The sequence below is a fragment of the Lacerta agilis genome, chromosome 2, assembly GCF_009819535.1.
Source record: "Lacerta agilis isolate rLacAgi1 chromosome 2, rLacAgi1.pri, whole genome shotgun sequence".
Classification (NCBI taxonomy): Eukaryota; Metazoa; Chordata; class Lepidosauria; order Squamata; family Lacertidae; genus Lacerta; species Lacerta agilis.
The window spans coordinates 112,240,300-112,261,664 of record NC_046313.1 but is presented as its reverse complement, the minus strand read 5'-3'; the positions used below and the strand labels follow the sequence as shown (position 1 = coordinate 112,261,664).

At 47.0% G+C, this 21,365-nt stretch overlaps 2 protein-coding genes across 2 annotated transcripts in view; one reads left to right on the top strand and one right to left on the bottom strand.

Moving 5' to 3' along the window:
* LOC117042627 (zinc finger protein 585A-like) overlaps window positions 1-18,836 on the bottom strand; it is a 28,728-nt gene extending 9,892 nt beyond the window's left edge. Inside the window, exons 1-8 of the mRNA XM_033142175.1 lie at window positions 18,737-18,836; window positions 14,721-14,821; window positions 12,001-12,202; window positions 10,729-10,873; window positions 9,285-9,703; window positions 8,560-8,686; window positions 7,029-7,142; window positions 4,097-4,264 (exon numbers count right to left, since the gene is read on the bottom strand). Of these exons, the coding sequence (XP_032998066.1) occupies window positions 4,097-4,264; window positions 7,029-7,142; window positions 8,560-8,686; window positions 9,285-9,703; window positions 10,729-10,873; window positions 12,001-12,202; window positions 14,721-14,791 (1,246 nt within the window). The 5' untranslated portion in view covers window positions 14,792-14,821; window positions 18,737-18,836. The remainder of the gene's footprint in view (window positions 1-4,096; window positions 4,265-7,028; window positions 7,143-8,559; window positions 8,687-9,284; window positions 9,704-10,728; window positions 10,874-12,000; window positions 12,203-14,720; window positions 14,822-18,736) is intronic.
* On the top strand, window positions 1,364-2,125 carry LOC117042991 (CD82 antigen-like). Its single transcript, XM_033142613.1, has one exon. The coding sequence runs from the start codon at window positions 1,364-1,366 to the stop codon at window positions 2,123-2,125; it is 762 nt and encodes a 253-aa protein (XP_032998504.1).
* Window positions 18,837-21,365: the final 2,529 nt, after the last annotated feature.

The following is a 21,365-nucleotide window of genomic DNA, read 5'->3' as shown; positions in this document are numbered from 1 at the left end:
TGAGCGGGGTATAATATGATATGATACGATATGATATATTAATATAATATAATATAACATAATATAAAAATTTTCCCAGTAGTAATGTATGGAAGTGAGAGCTGGACCATAAAGAAGGCTGATTGCCAAAGAATTGATGCTTTTGAATTATGGTGCTGGAGGAGACTCTTGAGAGTCCCATGGACTGCAAGAAGATCGAAGCTAAGGCTCCAGTACTTTGGCCACCTCATGAGAAGAGAAGACTCCCTGGAAAAGACCCTGATGTTGGGAAAGATGGAGGGCACAAGGAGAAGGGGACGACAGAGGATGAGATGGTTGGACAGTGTTCTCGAAGCGACTGGCATGAGTTTGGCCAAACTGCGGGAGGCAGTGGAGGATAGGCGTGCCTGGCGTGCTCTGGTCCATGGGGTCACGAAGAGTCAGACACGACTGAACAACAACAAAATATAAAAATAATAATGTAGTGGTACCTTGGTTGTCAAACTTAATCCGTTCTGGGAGTCCGTTTGACTCCTGAAATGGTTCAAAACCAAGGCGTCGGACGTTTGGCTTCCGGAAAATGTTTGCAAACCGGAACACTCACTTTCAGGTTTGCAGCGTTTGGGAGCCGATTTGTTCGGGAGCTAAGGTGTTTGAGTACCAAGGTACCATTGTAATAATAAATATGTATTATTATTATTATTATTATTATTATTATTATTATTATTATTATTATTATTATTATTATTATTATTATTATTCTGGACGTATTGCAACCCTAACAGAACAATTGCTAAAGTGAATAGCTAGTCAAGAAAATTATAAACAACTACATAGGATGAGACGCCGGAAAGTCAAAGGCAAGTATTCTATTGATATATTGCAGTTATTTTAATTGCTATATTTCTATAACTCATCTCAGACCATTTGATGACAAGCAGGGTATAAATACAAACTAAAACTGTATCTTTATTGTTCTAAAGAGATGGATAGATTTATATATATATATATGTCTGTGGCCTTCCAGATGTTGCTGAACTTTCCGCTCCAATCATCCCTGACCAGTGGCCATCAGGTTAGAAGTGAGGAAATCAAATGGAATGTACCATGTCAGACGACAGGGGGAGGAAGGGCACTTCTGAGTGCTCCACTTCCAGAAAGGGGGGGGGGGGGGAAAGACCACATAATTGAAGTGGCAGATGTTAAAAAACAAGAGAGGTTGGGGTGTGGAACAAAAAGGTGACTAGACGACAATAAAAAAAAAAAGCTGTGAGCCCAGGTGCTCTAAGGCACTTGGGCTCACCCAAGCCTGTACAGCTGAACTGTGTGTGTTTGTGCGGAGGTTCTGAGTTCCGAAACAGAAGGAAGGTGCGCCTGTGAGAAGATGAAGCCCATCTGGCAGAAAGCCAGTGCTTACAGCCTCTTCTTCTTCAACAACCTCTTCTTTGTTCTGGGGGCCGTGCTCATGGGCTCCGGAATATGGCTCTTGTTTGACAAGAGAAACGTCGTCACCGTTCTGCAGATCTCGACATCCACCATGAACATCGTGCCTTACACCCTGATCGGCGTCGGGGCCGTCACCATGGTGATGGGGTTCCTGGGCTGCGTCGGGGCCTCCAGCGGGACCCGCTGTTTCTTGGGGCTGTACTTTGTCGGCCTGCTGCTGCTCCTGGTGGCCCAGACCGCCACCGGCCTGCTCATCTACCGCCGTGCGAAGGCCATCCAGACAGAAACGCCCGCCTCTGTCCTCCACCTCATCCAGTACTACGACCTGAGGCACGAAACCAACAGGTCCGCCATGCTCGCCTGGGACTATTTCCAATCCAAGATGTCTTGCTGCGGATGGATCGGGCCGGAAAACTGGAAGCTGAACCTCTTCCTCCGGCACATAAATTACACGCAGTACCCTTGCTCTTGCGGCGTCAACGCCACCGGCTCGGGGACGGAGATAGGCTTCTGCTCTCTGGCCGCTCCATCCGACGACTTTGACAGCTGGCCGGTGAGGAAGACGGGCTGCGTGGTCTCCGCCCGCAACTGGTTTCACGAGAACAACGACGTCATCATGGGGGTGTGCGCAGCCGTCTCTCTCGCCGAGGTGTTGGGAATGGTGCTGTCTGTTTGCCTCTGCAAGAGCAAAGTACCCTAAGGAGAATTCACCGGAAGTGGCCAAGTGGAAAAGGCCACTTTTGATGCCGACACAGAATCGGGCAAATCTCTTCCTTATTTTATATTTTCAGTCCACTTCTGGGCCTGTCTTGACAAGCCTCTGAATGCGCCTCCTCTGCAGCTCTCTGTTATCATGGCTATGTGTAAATAAACCTTGTGCCCTACCCAATTAAGGGTAATTTGGGGGACTTTTGGCCACTGCTGTTGGGAGTGCTATCTCTCTAACTTTCACTGTCAAAAAAGAGAACCCTTACTCTAATTCGCCTCCCTTGCCTTCACTTCCTCAGATCTACTGTAATGTACCTTGAACCGGTCTGCCGCAAATGTTTTCACTACTTCGCTAAAAAAAGAAAAGATTAAAAAAGTAAAATATTTATTTTTGCTTAGTGCTCAGTCTTTCGGACACCAATCGGACTAAGGCTAGGCAAAGACGCAAGCGTACAATTTCACCTCTGGCCCTTTGCAGACAGGGTGTGCACAGCTTGGGAAATTTGATTTTAACCTCGGGTCCTTGCTGCAACGTTTGTCCTCTTCACAGACGGACGGACATGGGGGTGTGTGATGCCCCCTGCCACCCCCACCCCCCCATTTGAACACAGAAACATAGGAAACTGTTTTTATATTATCGGTCTATCTAGCTCAGTACTGTCTACGCTGGCAGGCAGCAGTACTCGAGGGTGGCAGGCCGAGATTGAATATGGGATACCAGAAGTTTTCAACAAGGTACATCACCAAAGCTTGGCAGTCATGGGATAAGTGGAGGGGCCCTCTTGTGGATCAGGAATTGTTGAAGCAGAAAGTAGCGGTTGGCTGAGAGATTTAGAAAGTGGGATCTCCACCCCCCCCCCCAAGGATTGTAACTATGCTTTTTAACTTGTTCATAAAAAAGAGGACCCAATCAGTTCATGGAGCGTAGGACCATCAATGGCCACGAGCCATGATGGCTCTGGTCTGCCTCCACAGTCAGTAACCCATCTGAATACCAGCTGCTGGAAACCACATGAGTGGGGAGTGCTCTTGTGTCCGAATCCTGCTAGCGGATTTCCCACAGGCATCTGGTTGGCCGCTGTGAAAACAGGATGCTGGACTAGATGGGCCACTGACCGGATCCAGCAGGCTATTCTCATGTTCTAAGCAAGGGTTATACCACTGAGGCACGGCCCCATTCCCACATTTTTTTTGGGGGGGGATGTATCCTGCTACAAGAGGTCTGCTACTCTGCCAATTAATCATTGAAAGTGGGAAACGCCCCTGGGACTTTGGGGCTCAAATCTCAATAGCTTAAGGCAGGGGTCCCCAAACTAAGGCCCGGGGGCCGGATGTGGCCCAATCGCCTTCTAAATGCGGCCCGCGGACGGTCCGGGAATCAGCGTGTTTTTACATGAGTAGAATGCGTCCTTTTATTTAAAATGCACCTCTGGGTTATTTGTGGGACCTGCCTGGTGTTTTTACATGAGTAGAATGTGTCCTTTTATTTAAAATGCACCTCTGGGTTATTTGTGGGACCTGCCTGGTGTTTTTACATGAGTAGAATGTGTCCTTTTATTTAAAATGCACCTCTGGGTTATTTGTGGGGCCTGCCTGGTGTTTTTACATGAGTAGAATGTGTGCTTTTATTTAAAATGCACCTCTGGGTTATTTGTGGGGCAGAGGAATTGGTTCATTTTTTTTTTTTTCAAAATATAGTCCGGCCCCCCACAAGGTCTGAGGGACAGTGGACCGGCCCCCTGCTAAAAAAGTTTGCTGACCCCTGGCTTAAGGTGTTTCTCTTCAGCCTGGCCTTTGACACCTGAGGTCAATATTTTCAGCACCTCCCTTATTACTGCAGTTGTGATTTGTTTTAGACTTTTGCTTTTAATGATGTGTTTTACACGGTTGTGACTTACCCTGGGACCTCAGGATGAAGAGCGGGGTAGCAAAAACAACCAAGTGAACAGAAATGAGAGACTACCTGCCAGTTTCTTCTTCCCCTTCTCAGGTGCCTCAGATCCCTGTCGCCTCTTTGTTCTTCCCAGACCCCTGGAGTTCTCCTCAGTCTCTGTGCCCTCGCTTCCTTCGCACGGTGCCCCACACAGCTCCCCTTCGTCGTTGCTCTGCCACCCGTCGCTCACTGGCACAACTATAAGGATGAGAAGGGGGGGGGGAATGGAGCCTGAAAACTGCTGTGCAGAAATGGGGGTACAAGGGATGCAGTCAAACATACACCATTTCTGAGCAACGTTGAAGTTGCTTTGTGATTGTAAGAGGCTCTGGAATGGGTATCTGCTCAGAAAAAATCAACCTAAATATATTTAAAATAAAAACTAATAAATTAGCGAAGGTCTGACTGGTCTGACCTGATTTAATCTGATTTAGTCAGATTAAATCAAATAACCAAGGGATATTCCGTGTTATGTTGGAGGGAATGCCAGGAAACAGGGAGTTGTGTTCACACGTGGTGGGGGTGCAAATAAGTACATTTTTTCTGCCAAAGGGTGTTTAACAGAAATCACTGGGTTAAAGCTGACCAAATGTAGCATCACTATCAATTTACGATGGGGTGGAAGGTTCGCAGGCTAGGAAGGACTCGCTCACAAATTTGTTGGCAGCTGCACGAATTCTTCTAACTAGGAAGTGGAAGGGGCAAGCAGAATATAAAACGGAAGAGTGGTATAAAGAGTTACAGGTAGGTAGCCGTGTTGGTCTGCCATAGTCAAAACAAAATAAAATTAAAAATTCCTTAGCACCTTAGAGACCAACCAAGTTCGTTCTTGGCATGAGCCTTCGTGTGTGCATTTATTTTATTTTATTTGGTATAAAGAGGTGTGGGATATAGCTATTAACGATAAATTGACATTTAAGGTAAGACGGGGAATATGCAGGAGAAATGATTCTGAGGAGATATGGAGGGTGTTTGTAGAATTGGTACTGTTAAAACGGAAAGGGGTCAAACCATCGCAGGAGGTGCTGAAATTTTGGGAGGCTGGATGGTTACAATGGAATGGCCTTGCGGGTGTGGTGCACATTTTTATTCTTATTTATTTATTATTATTACTTTGTCAAAATAAAATAATGGGAGCAGGGGAATAAAAATAAATAAATAAGCAAAGGTCAAATAAATAGCGCTCAGCGCACGTCTGAGAGTTCCTCTCTTGGTTACTCCCTTCTTTCCTTCCATGAGGTAAAATATGAGTGCTGGTCTAACATTCTTAATCCCTTCGAAACCCTGGCAGGCTTAGACCTAGAGACAAGGCCCAGATCTAAGCGCCGCTACCTTTACTCAGGGCGGTATGACAAATACAGATCTATTCTCGACAGAGATTGCTTCTATTAAACCAGGGGTCTGCAACCTTTAAGACCAAAAGAGCCACTTGGACCCGTTTCCGAAGGGAAAAAAAAACCTGGGAGCCGCAAAACCATTGCGACATTTAAAACAAATATAACACTGCATTTTATTTTTAAAAATCTGATTTAAATTTTTAAAAATCCGATTTAAATAAAAAAAAAAATCATTCATTTTTATCCACCCTGGGGACCACTACCAGGTCACAGCCTGATCCAAGGTGGGTTGCAACAGCATACAAATATTTGATTTGTTGTTTTTTTTAAAAAAAAATGAGTCCTCAACTGCACACTTGTGTTAAATGTTTGTCCCATGTCTTATTGAAGACTGCTGGCTTTTACAATAATCTTAGTGTCTTTTACCCTTAATATTCCAGACCAGAGGCTATGTTCACCTCTTCCAACCTCCTCTCTTGCTAAATAAAGCACAGAATTGCACCAGAGAAGCCTGTGATGTTTGTGCTGACTTCCATACAGGTGGCTGTAGTAGTTCGTAGTGTTCAAACCTTTTTAGGGGAGTTCCCTGCCCCCTTAATGACAATGGCGATAGATTTTGCACATGAACACAGATCCAAGTTAGGACTCCTCTCTTCCACGCCAACAGGTGCTTTGTCAAGGCTCCCCTAACACACAATCAGGACAGAGGAAAAACTGCAAAACGTCCCGGCCTTGCTCCGGGGCGGAGAGAGACGCGCGCTCGCGAGAGCGTGGTCTGAGGCTGCGAGCGGAACCAGGAGCGAAGGAGGCAACGGCAGGGAAACAGGCGCCGCTTCCTCAACCATTTTTAAAAAGAGGGCTTCCCCCCTCGCCCGCCACCCGTCGCCCCTGGGCCAGCCCGCAGCTGCCTACCTCGTCATCGTCTCGACGCAGCAGCCAGCAGCCTTCCGAGAGGAACCGCGGCCAGCCCTCCCCCGCAGTCCCACGACCCAGCCGAGGAGTCCTGGCCTCCAGTGCCCGTGCGGGGACGCGTCTGAAGGCCCCCTTCCTGCCCCCATCCCGTCCCGCCTCCCAGCTGCCTCTGGATGCCGCGGGGTCCCACATACCCGCCGACCCCGGAGCTCCCCTGTCCGCCCCAAGGCCGCCTCCCACGCTAGGAAGACTCCCGGAGCTGGGCAGGGTTGGTCCCGCCAGGCAGGCTCGGGGGGCGGCCTCTCCCATTGGCGCCTGCTTCGGAGGCGGAGGTGGGGTCTTCAAAGTTCCCCCTCCCGCTCGCCCAGCTCCATCTCTTCCCGAAGGAGCGTGCGCGCCTCAGGCGCGCTCCCCGCCAGAGCCCTCGGCTGAGCTGCACCACTTCTACTGCGTCCCCACCGCCTCCGAGCCCCGCTGCCCCGCTGTTCAAGGCCAGGTGATCCTGGGTACGCCCCTGAGCAGCGCCCTCAGCCTCCGGAGGGCGGGCCGCCGGCCAGCTGTAGGGCGGTCGCTGCCAGCTGGAGAAGTGGACGGGCGTATCCGCCCCAGAGCCCCGGAGCCGCGGCAGCCGTGTAAAAGAGCCGCATGCGGCTCCGGAGCCGCAGGTTGCTGACCCCCGTATTAAACGAACACCATATTTAATGAGTACCCACTTTCAGCAGCCTCAGTCACAGAGGAAACTTCCTCCTGAGACACTACTTCTTCAGATGCAGGGACCTCGTCTTGAATGATCTCAGCCTGGTTGTTGTCGCTCGCAGGCACATCTTCTGGAGGATCAAGACAGACAGAGATGGGGGAAATGAATTCTAAGGAAGAAGGAAAAAACTCTCTCTCTCTCAAGAAATCACCTAAGAAACCAATGGGTAAAGGGTGCCATATATGGTTTGCTTCAGGGCTTTTTTTTTTTCAGCCGGAACTTTCCGGAACTCAGTTCTGGCACCTCTCAGGTGGCCGCCATTACCATTACATGGGAAACTCGGTTTTCAAATGTAATCCGTTGTAGAAGACCGTTTGACTTCTGAAACGTTCGAAAACCGAGGATCAATGGGCAGTCGGCAAAATCCATGGAAAAAATGAAAAACATGCAGCAGAAGCCGTTTGACTTCTGAGGCATGTTCGAAAACGGAAGCAATTACTTCCGGGTTTTTGGTGTTCACGTTCTGAATCATTCGGCTTCCGAGACGCTCGAAAACCGAGGTTCAACTGTATATTAGAACAAGGGAGGTGTTTGTGGCGAGTTCCAGCACCTCTTTTTCTAGAAAAATGGCACTGGTTTGCTTCCATAGTTGGCTACGGTGTCCTAAAAAGACCTCCATTTTAGATTCTGTCTGCACTGCTTTAGTTAGGAGTCCACTGGCACATCTAGTTTAGAACGGTCCACACTGACTGGCAGCAGTTGCCCGGAATTACAGATAGGGTTGCCAGGTCTGCTTCCAAAAAATAGCGGACAAGCGGGGTGGGGGTGGGGTTAAATTAGCCTAAATTAAATTATATATTTTCTTACAAACATTTTAACACGTATTAAAATACCATTTCATCATAAAGCTTTTGAATAAAAAAAAAAATGCCCGCTATTTTGTGAAGAAAAATAGTGAACATAATGTGAAAAAGTGGACCGTCCACTCAAATAGTGGACACCTGGCAACCCTAATTACAGACTGGGGTCTCTCCCAGCCGTACCTGGAGACACCATTGGGGAGGTTGAACCTGGGATTTTCTGCATTCTCTACCACTGCGATATGGTCACTCCCTTTATAGATAAAGTAATAGCCCAGTCCTCCTACTTCTAAAGAAACAGAGAATCCTTTTTGTGACAGGCTGGGGGTAAGAACGGCCCCTCACAAAGGACTAGCGCATAGCTGTCAACCCTCCCTGCTGTTCTCCACTGCTATAAAAAGGGAATTTCCCGCAAAAAAAAGGAAAAGGTTGACTGCTGTGGACTAGAGTCTTGTAACAGCAGCCCTCAGAATGTGAGGCAGGCAATGGAGGAGGGGAAGAGGAGGCGAGAGAAAAGACATGTCACAGGAACAGGAGTGGGGAACCTTTGGCCCTGCAGGTGCTGCTGAACTACAACTCCCATCAGCCTTTGCAAGCAATGTCAATGTATGATGGGAGTCCAGCAACATCTGGAGGGCTGGATTTCCCCCCTTCACCCGCCGTAAGGGAAGCACAAAGAATTGTTACCCAGCACAGGAGAACTTCCATCTCCCTTCCTGGTGGGCCTCCTGACCCGCAGCGAACGCCGCACCTCTGGGGGAGCCTTCTCGGACTCGGGGAGATTGGCTGCCATCTCGGCCAGCGGCCTGCGCACCTACAAACAGGAAAACGGGTGAGGGAGAGAACGCGGCGCAGCCCAGAAAGGGATAGGCTCTGTTTGTTCAGGTCTGTGCGGCACTGTGTCTGCTGGCGAGGTAGCTGCCGTCAATGTGGCAGTGTTAAGAACGCAACAAAAGCCTGACTGCTGGATCCAGTACGTTCAGGATTGGCACTGTCCATAAGAAATCCAGTTGCAACAGAGTTAACTTAAACCTACGATGACTTATAATAAGACTAAATCTTAACACTAAGCATACAGAACACCACACCAGACGGAAAAGAGATAGAAAGAGAAAGTAGAAACCCAGGCTCCTTCTGGCCTCTTATTATAGACAGCATGACCTTGACTGAAAGAAATAACAGAACCAGTGTAAACCAACTGTATTCAGTGTCTCTGAAGGAATAACCCAAACAGGGCACACCAATACACATATCACGCACACAAGAGGTTCCCTGTTGCAGTTCTGCCTGAGTCTATGCTCAATACTCAGCTTCTTTCCCTTTGAGATGGCCACTCTTGTTGGAACTCTATGCTATCAGCTTGTGCAACCGGTCTCCGTGGCCTGGATCTGCCATAGGGGGAATGAACTCACCTCTTCCCCTTGCCCTCTCTTCAGGAAATCCTCGGCAAGGGTCACGGCACTATCACAGTTTGTTGGTTGTTCTTCCTTGACGTAGTCCTGCATCTCCCAGGGAAGACTGGCCAGGAACTGCTCCAGGATCACCAGCTCCAGAATCTGCAATTTGGTGTGCTTCCCGGGCTTTAGCCACTGGTGGCAAAGTTCCCAGAGCCGGTTGCAAAGCTCTCGGGGCCCTTTGACCTCCTCGTAGCGGAACTGGCGGAAACGCTGGCGGTGGGCGTCCGAGTTGTCGACGGGCTCCTCCGAGATGTTTTGCCATGTCCTCTCCCTGCATTCCCTCCAAGGCCTGGGCTGGAGGAAACGATGGCCTTTTCCCGCCGTGGGGTCAGTCAGGCCGTGCTCCCGCGCAAATGCCAAGCGAAGATCCCGGGCTAACAGTTTTTAAGGACAAGAGGTGAATACCAGGATGGGGCATTTGATGGTCAATTCAATTGGCTCAATAGCAAACTATAAATTACGTTGCTCAATAAAAAAATATTTTTAGGGGTTATTTATGTGGGATGTAATCCATTGGAGCAGTCAAATACAACATTCCTCGTTTCCCTAGAGTGGACACAGGCAGGGGGATGTTACTCCAGTCAGTATAACTTCCTGTTCCACTGGTCTGTAGTGTCCTCCCCCTGCATGTGAAGAGGGAGATGGGTGTGACCCTCTCTGACTCCATAAAAGAACCGAGTCACGCAGCCATCTTCCTCTTGCTGCCATGCTGCTCTCCTGCAGCCATTTTCTTCTCTTGATGCTGTTCTCTTAATGTATTTTGCTGTCTGCTGGCTCTCAGCCAGCAGCACGTGGGCTCAATCCCCATATGGGATGAACTCACACTTTGTTATGTAGCTACTAGCTAAAGCCTGCCTTCAGGGATCATACTGTGAACTGAATGTGAGTAAACGTCTTGTTACTGTTAAGGAAAGACTCTTGTGTCTTTTAAGACGGATAAAAGGGGACACCAGGAATAATCCATCTGGGCAAGCCAGATTGGATTGCTTAACTAAAGCGATTCAAACAAATCCGCAAACTAGCTTCCTGCTGAATTGAGGGGAATCTGCTCCGCTACATGACTCAGTAGCGTGAGTGACAATATTTAACCAATGTATCCTCTCCTACTATCCTTAACATTCCCACAATTTATCTATTAAATTTGTATACTGCCCTGTACCCGCAGGTCTCAGGGCGGTTCACAAGATAAAACCACAAAATAAAATCACAAAATACGTAATCCAGTAACACACACACAACCCAACACATTTTAAAAGGGCGTCAGCAAAAGGCCTGGCTGAAGAGGAACATTTTTGCAACCTCCCTGGGGAGAGCATTCCACAAACTCACAGGCTTGGGCTCTTTTTACAGAAAGCTGTATTCCAGCAGCGCCTTTTGTGAAATTTAGTCGCTGACCTACCTGGACTGGCTGGGAGAGAGTAGGAGTGCTCTAACCCGACAACATCACTTCCAGGGGAAGGCACTTCTGCATCACTCTCCTTGGTTTTCAACTGACGGCTTGGTGGAGGATCACGGCGGACGTGGGGCCGCCTCTTTTTACCACCCTATATGAAAATAAAACTTTCAGCAGTGGCCTACCATTGGCCTATGGGATAATAATAATAAAATAAACAACAACAACAACAACAACAACAATACTTTACTGTATTTATTTATACCCAGAACATCTGGCTGGGTTTCCCCAGCCACACTGGGCGGCTCCCAACAGAATATTAAAACATCAAACATTTAAAACATCAAACATTTAAAACTTCCCTAAACAGGACTGCCTTCATACGTTTTCTAAAAGGCAAATAGTTGTTTATTTCCTTGACATCTGATGGGAGGGTATTCCACAGGGCGGGTGCCACTACCGAAAAAGCCCTCTGCCTGGTTCCCTGTAACCTCACTTCTTGCAGGGAGGGAACCACCAGAAGGCGCTTGGAACTGGACCTCAAAGTTCGGGCTGAACGATGGGGGTGGAGACGCTCCAGGTATACTTTCAAGGTCATCACCAACACTTTGAATTGTGCTCGGAAACATACTAGGAGCCAATGTAGGTCTTTCAGGACCGGTGTTATACGGTCTCGGTGGCCACTCCCAGTCTCCAGTCCAGCTGTTGCATTTTCCGGGTCACCTTCAAAGGTAGCCCCATGTAGAGCGCATTGCAGTAGTCCAAGTGGGAGATAACTAGAGCATGCGTGCAAGCACACCAGCACACTCCCTACTTATGATTCAGAGGCATACCACCTCCAGCTATGGAAGTAATAAAGGCCCTCTCTACGCACTGGGTCTAAAATGCTCCCACGAGATCTCACAAGAGCACCCCAGGGCATCTGGAGTCAGAGCACAGAGTGCGCCTTGCTCCCTAAGGAAGGCAGAGAGGCAAAGATTCTTCTCTCTAAGGAGGAAGGGGTTCCTGCATGGTGAGGCTGCTCTCGCCAGCGGCTCCAGGTGCAACAAAAAAAGTCAAATTTTAAGAGGCTCTGAGTTCCTTGGGGCAGCGAGGCCCTTTCAGCAAGCCAGCTACAGGGAAACCGGTATACTTGTGAAGGGACGGCTCCAAGGGTTCGAGTACACACATTTCTGCATATACGCAAACACTCTGAGCCAGACCCCCGCATAAGGCACAATCGTACTGTATTGCAAAGGCATCCGTCCATGAGATGTATGGGAGGAGGGTGAGATTTACCTTCTTTAGCCGCTCGGGTATGTTAAACACTGTCGGAATTGCTTCAGGCTTTAAGTACCGCCTCCCAGAAGCTACGTTTTCAAGGTAGTCCGTCTCGCAAAAATGTTCCGAGCAGATCACATGGTGCCGCGTGGGAGTGAAGTTCTTGCGGCGGATGTTCCAAACCCACTTTTTCAACAGATCTTTTTTCCCCAGAGGAAACCTATGACCAGTGAGATATATATTAAATAATGCATTCATGTTCAAAGCACAAATGGGTTAAAGTCCCAGACTCCTCTCCTCAGAGATAACCAGAAGCTGTGCTCATAACTATAAAACAAACACACACGGCTATAATTAGATAGAGAGATAGAATCAGAGAGATGGAAGGGACCTCAGGATCATATTCTAGACCAACCCCCTGCCATGCAGAAATATGCATCTGGCCCACACGGGGTTTGAACCTGCAACCTTGGTGTTATTAGCACCATGCTCTAACCAAATGAGCTATCCCGGCAAGAACTGCCTGACCTTTAGTCAGACCCTTGGTTCATCTAGTTTAGCACATTCTCCCTCACAGAGCTACAATCTCCAGAAGGGTTTGACAGCCAATCCCTCTCCCCAGGGAACTCTGGAAATTATAGTTCTGTGAGGAGCATAGGGGGTTCTCCTAAGAACTCTCCGCACCCTTAACAAACTACAGCTCCCAGAATTCTTTGGGAGAAACCATGACTGTGTTGAAGGAGGTTTACTCTTGCCCAGGAAAAATGTAAGTGCTGATTGCTTATATCTGGCCAAATCTGCATGGCAACTGCTGAATCAGCAACTGGCATCCGGCCAGGATGTGATTGCCCTGCCTACATAAAGAGGACTACACCAGCGAATTCTACCTGCTGCACAATATCTCTGCTGTATGACACCTACCTGCTCGCTGCTGCTGGGCTATGTGCTGTGCTTGGAGCTACATATGAACCTGCAACCTGGATCTGTACTTTGCTGTGAGTTTTGCTGTGCAGGCCCGGTGGCAATTCTCCATCTAAAGGAGTACCCCTGCTAGTGCTCTAGCAGGAGACTCTGCAAACACGTGTAACTGTGTATGCTCAAGCCTGCCAGTAAATGAAGCCACTGACTGAAGTTTGCCGTTTATTTTTCCCTTTCACTGGTGCAAAGTGAACTAGCTCAGGCCTCTCACATTTGGAGCTGTTTCCTGACCGTGCCCAAGTGCTCCAACAGACTGTGTAGAGTGGTATGATATTGCTTTAAAGTTATAGTGCAGATGGGGCCACAGATGTTGATGGAGGGGGGCAGAGGAGCAAGGAAGCAGGAACACTGGCTGGCTTCTAAGAATCCCAGCATCGGCGTGTTGATTACAGATTTAGTTTGGGGAACTACCAGTTTGTGGGCTTAATCCAGCCCACCAAGTCTCTGAAGGTAGTCCCCAGTACTCTTCCTATGCCCCGGCTCTCTCCTGAAGTGCAACTTTATGAGCAGCAGAGCATCACCAGGGCCGGTGGAGGCGGAACCACAGAGTGGAGATGACAGTACGTTTCCGAGCACAATTCAAAGTGTTGGTGCTGACCTTTAAAGCCCTAAACGGCCTCGGTCCTGTATACCTGAAGGAGCGTCTCCACCCCCATCATTCAGCCCGGACACTGAGATCCAGTGCTGAGGGCCTTCTGGCGGTTCCCTCACTGCGAGAAGCAAAGCTACAGGGAACCAGGCAGAGGGCCTTCTCGGTAGAATAATAGAATCATAGAGTTGGAAGAGACCACAAGGGCCATCCAGTCCAACCCCCTGCCCGCCCTGTGGTACGCCCTCCCATCAGGGGTCAGAGAGATAAACAACTACCTGACATTCAGAAAATACCTGAAGGCAGCCCTTTTCAGGGAAGTTTTTAATGTGTGATATTTTTGTATCTGATTTTTGTTGGAAGCCGCCCAGAGTGGCTGGAGAAATCCAGCCAGATGGGCGGGGTACAAATTATTATTATTATTATTATTATTATTATTATTATTATTATTATTATTATTACTACAGCTCAGCAATGGGGAAGAATGAGCTTGCAGTCAAAGCTGTATGCAGACAGTACCATTTCAGACTGCAGGTGGGGTGCTCACATAATTTCAATGCTCAAACGTTTCCCGCTTTAGTTAATAATATATATGTATTATATATAATACATGGCGTTATGGGTTAAACCACAGAGCCTAGGGCTTGCCGATCAGAAGGTCAGCAGTTCGAATCCCCATGACGGGATGAGCTCCCATTGCTCGGTCCCAGCTCCTGCCCACCTAGCAGTTCAAAAGCACATCAACGTGAAAGTAGATAAATAGGTACCACTCCGGCGGGAAGGTAAACGGTGTTTCCGTGTGCTGCTCTGGTTTGCCAGAAGCAGCTTAGTCATGCTGGCCACATGACCCAGAAGCTGTATGCCAGCTTCCTTGGCCAGTAATGCGAGATGAGCGCCGCAACCCCAGAGTCGGACACGACTGGACCTAATGGTCAGGGGTCCCTTTACCTTTATTTAAAGATTCCTTGCTTAGAACATCAGGAGGAAGCCATAATTATAAACCATCCTCTCTGACACGGTAACATAAAAATTGGTAGAAGAACCCTGCCAGATCAGACCAATGATGCTGCCACATCACTCACTGAACATCCTCCATTATTTGCTAGCTTTCTAGATGCAGGGAATGTAACAAGTATGGAGAAAATTCAGTTCAAGCCTAAGGGCACCTTACCTGTGAAATGAGATATTGTTGCCCAGCAAAAATTTGTTGTTGCAGTTTATTGCACAACATGATTTCACCATGATCGCAGAGATGTAGCTGCTGGCCGAAAACTGTAAAGGATAACGGTAGAGTGTGGTTAACAGTATGGAGCACAATTTGCAAGAGGGATCTGAAAGACTTCTCCTCCCTTACATACTTTCTCAGGGGTTAAGATCAGCAGCAGAGGGGGTTGTCTTGGTAGTTCCGCCACCCTCATTCCGGGGGGGGGGGGCAGCCCAAGAGAAGGCTGTCAAACGTCCTTTTTTTGCATTGGGAAACGGCCATAGCTGTCAACTTTCCCTTTTTTGGCAATGGGAAACGGCGCTGGGATAAGGGAATTTCCCGCAAAAAAAGGGAAAGTTGACAGCTATGACCAGGTATCTTCATTGTACAGCTTGCAGTACATGCAAAAGACACCCATCTTTACTTTGGCGTGCGTTCACACACACAAACACACTCGACCCCCCCCCCCAGGGTCATCTAGTTTAACCTCCTGCAATGCAGGAATCTTTTTAGATCATATTTTTTATTAATTTTCAATTTCAATCCAATAATACCCTCGTTATAACAATACCAAATTATAATACAATTACAAATACCAATTGTTCAAATACCAAGTTATATAATTTAGGTGGCCTCCCGTGTGCTACAATCGATGTTTTGATGATTTTCTTTATTCCTGCGTTGCAAAATCTTACTACTTTCAATTACATCCCAGTCAAAATAATAATCCCTTATACAACAACTGCAATATTAATAACTTCTATTCATGCTGACACATTAAATGATTTATAGAACTACAAATGAGGAACTCAATCTATATCCTTGTTCTTCCTGTTCGTGGCAATTACTCTGTCCATGTTATTTCTGTAAACTGTTTTGTCTATCTTTTCCCGGTTGTTGCTGTTCTCCATCATGCCTGAGCTGATATCCCATTGCTGTTTCAGAGATTTCTCCATTGCTCCGCCCCATGCTTCGTTGTTTTGCAACTTTAACAACAGCTGCAAAAAGTTGCAAAGTTGCAATGCAGGAATCCCAACCAAATCATAGATGGCCATCTAACCCAGTGTTTTTCAACCACTGTTCCGTGGCACACTAGTGTGCCGCGAGATGTTGCCTGGTGTGCCGTGGGAAAAATTGAAAAATTAAAGAGAATTACTTTATATATAGTCAATATAGGCACAGAGTTAAATTTTTTAACATTTTCTAATGGTGGTGTGCCTCGTGATTTTTTTCATGAAACAAGTGTGCCTTTGCCCAAAAAAGGTTGAAAAACACTGATCTAACCTCCCCTCCACCACACTTATGAAAGATTTCATAGAATCATAGAGTTGGAAGAGACCACAAGGGCCATCCAGTCCAACCCCCTGCCAAGCAGGAAACACCATCAAAGCATTCCTGACAGATGGCTGTCAAGCCTCCGCTTAAAGACCTCCAAAGAAGGAGACTCCACCACACTCCTTGGCAGCAAATTCCACTGTCAAACAGCTCTTACTGTCAGGAAGTTCTTCCTAATGTTTAGGTGGAATCTTCTTTCTTGTAGTTTGAATCCATTGCCCCATGTCCGCTTCTCTGGAGCAGCAGAAAACAACCTTTCTCCCTCCTCTATATGACATCCTTTTAAACATTTGAACATGGCTATCATATCACCCCTTAATCTTCTCTTCTCCAGGCTAAACATACCCAGCTCCCTAAGCCATTCCTCATAAGGCATTGTTTCCAGGCCTTTGACCATTTGGGTTGCCCTCCTCTGGACACATTCCAGCTTGTCAGTATCCTTCTTGAACTGTGGTGCCCAGAACTGGACACAGTATTCCAGGTGAGGTCTGACCAGAGCGGAATACAGTGGTACTATTACTTCCCTTGATCTAGATGCTATACTCCTATTGATGCAGCCCAGAATTGCATTGGCCTTTTTAGCTGCTGCATCACACTGTTGACTCATGTCAAGTTTGTGGTCTACCAAGACTCCTAGATCCTTTTCACATGTACTGCTCTCAAGCCAGGTGTCACCCATCCTGTATTTGTGCCTTTTGTTATTTTTTATTTTTGCCCAAGTGTAGTACTTTACATTTCTCCCTGTTAAAATTTATCTTGTTTGCTTTGGCCCAGTTCTCTAATCTGTTACGGTCATTTTGAATGTATTACATTTCAAAGGCCTGTCTGATGGGGCTGTAACTCAGCTAATTGGGAACCACTGAAGACCAATCCTATGTGAAGTACTGTGGACCCCCTGCTTTTCAAAAGGCCAGCCACAGACCCCCTACATTTGAAAATGTTGACACCTCTATGGTCGTTTTTGTTATGTGAATGGTGCTCACGGACCCCTGGGTGGGTTACCTAGCCCCCCTGGGGTTCCACAGACCACCGGTCTAAAACATTAACAGCCACCTTGGACACAGAATTAACCTGCGCCTCCATGGAATCTGTTGAGTCCAATATGACTCCCAGGCTGTGCACCTGGTCCTTCAGGGGCACAGTTACCCCATTCAGGACCAGGGAGTCCCCCACACCCGCCCACACCCTGTCCCCCCAAAACAGTACTTCTGTCTTGTCAGGATTCACCCTCAATCTGTTAGCCACCATCCATCCTCCAACCGTCTCCAGGCACTCACAAAGGACATTCACCACCTTCACTCGTTCTGATTTCCTTCTGATGCCTTCCCAGCCTTTAACCCCTCGGGAGTTGCTGTTTCTCCCCCTTCTGCTATCTTCTCCCTATCAAACCATAACCACAACATTATGGGTAGGTAGCCGTGATGGCCTGCCGTAGTCAAAACAAAATAAAATAAAAAATTCCTTCCAGTAGCACCTTAGAGACCAACTAAGTTTGTTCTTGGTATGAGCTTTCGTGGTATCTGAAGAAGTGTGCATGCATTTCGTGCATGCACACGAAATATGGTCTGAAGCTCAACATCAAAAAAACTAAGATCATGGCCACTGGTCCCATCACCTCCTGGCAAATAGAAGGGGAAGAAATGGAGGCAGTGAGAGATTTCACTTTCTTGGGTTCCATGATCACTGCAGATGGTGACAGCAGTCACGAAATTAGAAGACGCCTGCTTCTTGGGAGAAAAGCAATGACAAACCTAGACAGCATCTTAAAAAGCAAAGACATCACCTTGCCGACAAAGGTCCGTATAGTTAAAGCTATGGTTTTCCCAGTAGTAATGTACGGAAGTGAGAGCTGGACCATAAAGAAGGCTGATCGCCGAAGAATTGATGCTTTTGAATTATGGTGCTGGAGGAGACTCTTGAGAGTCCCATGGACTGCAAGAAGATCAAACCTATCCATTCTCAAAGAAATCAGCCCTGAGTACTCACTAGAAGGACAGATCCTGAAGTTGAGGCTCCAGTACTTTGGCCACCTCATGAGAAGAGAAGAATCCCTAGAAAAGACCCTGATGTTGGGAAAGATGGAGGGCACAAGGAGAAGGGGACGACAGAGGATGAGATGGTTGGACAGTGTTCTTGAAGCTACTAACATGAGTTTGTCCAAACTGCAAGAGGCAGTGAAGGATAGGAGTGCCTGGCGTACTCTGGTCCATGGGGTCACGAAGAGTCGGACACGACTGAACAACAACAAAAGGTGCTACTGGAAGGAATTTTTGTTGTTGTTTTGTTTTCACAACATTATGGTTCCTAACCCAGTTTTCCCCCCGTTCTTTTTCTGGAGGCGAAGGGCAGCGAAAATCAAAGGCGGGTCACCATCTCTGAAGGTAGGAGATCCCAGGATCCACCCCCAATGGCATCTGCAGGAAGGACTCCCTTCGGAAACCCTGGACAGCTGGCTAGAGCAGCTCCCCTAAGTTCCTAGTCCCTAAGAGAGGCGGCATTTGAACCAGCGGCTTACGGGCTCCAGCCTTTGAAGCCGCCCTCCGAGCAACCGCCTTCTGCCTCCACGGCCGCCCACAGCAACGGGGTTCCCCACTTCCCGCCCCCTCCCCCCGCTCACCCCCCAAAAAACAAAATCAAAACCGCCGCACCTTTCGCTGGCGACTCCCTCCATGCAACCAGCCTCCAGCTGCTCTGCGAGGCAATGGGGCTCTTCCTTCGTGGCCCGAGAGGAAAGGGACCGGAAGGTGCACCCGCTATTCTTTCCCCGCAACAACATCCGGGCCTTGGCTCCAAAGGTCTCCTTCCTTTCTAGGAAGGCGAGAGTTCGGCTGCTGGTTGCCTTAACCCCTTCATTGCGGGATCCAACCGCCAGGTGTCAGCGGACTCTCTCTCTCCCCCCCCCCCCGTCTTTGTTTCTTCTGGGTTACTGGTACTTACTTACTTACTAAATAAATAAATAAATAAATGCATTTTTATTTTAAAAAGGGGAGGTTGGTAGAGCAAGAAGAATTGCATTTCACGGGTTCTGCAGGGTTGGGCTTTTGTTTTGTTTTTTAAGTTGGAATGGAACACGCATTTTACAAAACGCACTCACACGAGAAAGTGCAACCGACGAAGAATCTTGAAAGTTGCGAGAACGAGGGGGAGAGAGAGAAAGAAAGAGAAAGAGAGAGGGAGAGGGAGAAAGAAAAAGAAAGAGACAGCGAAAGAAAGAAAGAAAGAAAGAAAGAAAGAAAGAAAGAAAGGCATTTCAGATTGTAAGCTTCACTTTTCTCGTTTGTTCGTTTTGTTTTGTTTTTAAACCAGGGTGTTGTTAATGGGAGGGGAAGGCGGGCTTAAGACAACCTGACAGTTTATCCCTGTTTATTGACTTGCTCAAAATCTTTTGTGTCCTCTGAGAGAGGTGGCCTTCTTGGTGGTGGCCCCCTAAAATATAGAAACACACCTCCCCCCCCCCAACACACACACAGAGGTCTGGGTCTCTGGCCCCATCTCTTTACGCCTTCCAGTTGGTTGATGAAGAAGTACTTCGAAAACCGAAGATTTTTGACTGCCATCTATCTAATACGGTTTCTTTGTTGCATTTCTATCCCACCATCTTGCCCAAAGAGCTCGCGCTGGTGCACATGGTTCTTCTCCCCCTCCTCAATGAATTGCTCCCCCAACAGCCCTGTGAGGTAGGCTAGGCTGAGAGTCAGCTTCATGGCAGAGCGCAGATTTGAACCCTGGTCTCGTTGTTAACTTTCAGGAGGAATTTCAAAGCATTCCCTGCTTACCCAAAGATTTGGTGGCTGGAAGATCTGCCCTGGCAACCCTGAAATTACTGGTTTTGAGAGCGGGTGTTGAGTTTTAGGACTTTTAAACTGTTTTTAGAAGTTTTGATTGTATTGTATCAGCATTGTTTGAAACCCTGGGCTCTTTTGGAGGAAGGTGAAATATAAACTTAAGTAAACTACCGTAGGCACATGGTTTTGGGAGTAAAAATTCCCATTTGCTTCGAGTAGGTTTTACAAAGCAATAAGTTAATTTCCGCCTGTCCCAGAGTCCATTTCTGTCTCTCCCTAAACTACACCAAGGCTTCACTTCGTCCTATATTTGACTTTCAAGTGCTTTTTGAGAACTTTTTTATGCCAACAGCTGTATGCCATTGTTTAAAATTTATCTAAATTTTCTCTTTTTTTAAAAAAATCTGTTTAAATTTCTCTTTAAAAGTAGCCAGCCACTTCCCTGATTGTTCTGTATTGCTTTAAAATGTTTTAATGTATGGCTGCATTGAATCATTGAAGACATGACTACTCTTGCCACTTGTGAGTGGATTGCTTATAAATGTAGACTTTGCATGGAAAAGTGTATAAACGAGTTTTCGATTTCATTACAACATATAGATTAAAAATAAATATAAATATGTATTTGGATAATAATATCTATACATTAGATAAGAATATATGGAATTGTAATTCTTATGGTGATATAGCATGCCTTTCTTTTTTATATAAAAAAATCACGTTCTCACTCTTCCCCCCTATGTTCTTTATTTTGTTGTTAAAAATGCAGTCCTTCCTTGTCTCCTGAGATGGATGGATGCTAATAATAATAATAATAATAATAATAATAATAATAATAATAATAAAATGAATAAAACATTTTAATGATGCTGCCCTCCTCTCTGAAGTTTTGCAAGAGCGTAGCGTATAAATGAATACTTTAATAAATAAACAAAATACAATTTCTTGCAAGGAAGATGCCCATTGAGCTCTGTGAGGCTTGCATCTGAGTTAAAACACACAGGGATCATCATATTCCCTTTCACTAGCAGATGATGTTTCTCCAAAACCGCTATCTTATTCCTGATGGTTGCACACACTGTCGCTGGCTTGCCCAGGATGTTTTCATTATTTTCTTTCCTGGTCTCTCTCTCTCTCTCTCTCTCTCTCTCTCTCTCTCTCTCCCCCCCCCCCCCAGCTTTGTAACTGCCCCACCACAGAGATAGAAAAAGAGAGGTATTGCAACAGAGCCTTCACTTCCGGCTCCTGTCTTAAGGCCTCTGCAAGGAGCATAATGCAAAGAGCAAGTTTTCCTCCACCAGCCCACCTCTGACCGTTTAATGCTATTAGTGTTGTTGTTCTTTATGTGGCGGCATTAATATGCACGGCACTTTGTTTGGGGGAGCAACAACTCATTAAAAAAAAAAAAGCAAATATAGCTCTGCTGGTCCATAAGAGGATGGTGAAATTCACAGCTACATTGACTGGTCTCCTGGACTACAACTCCCATCAG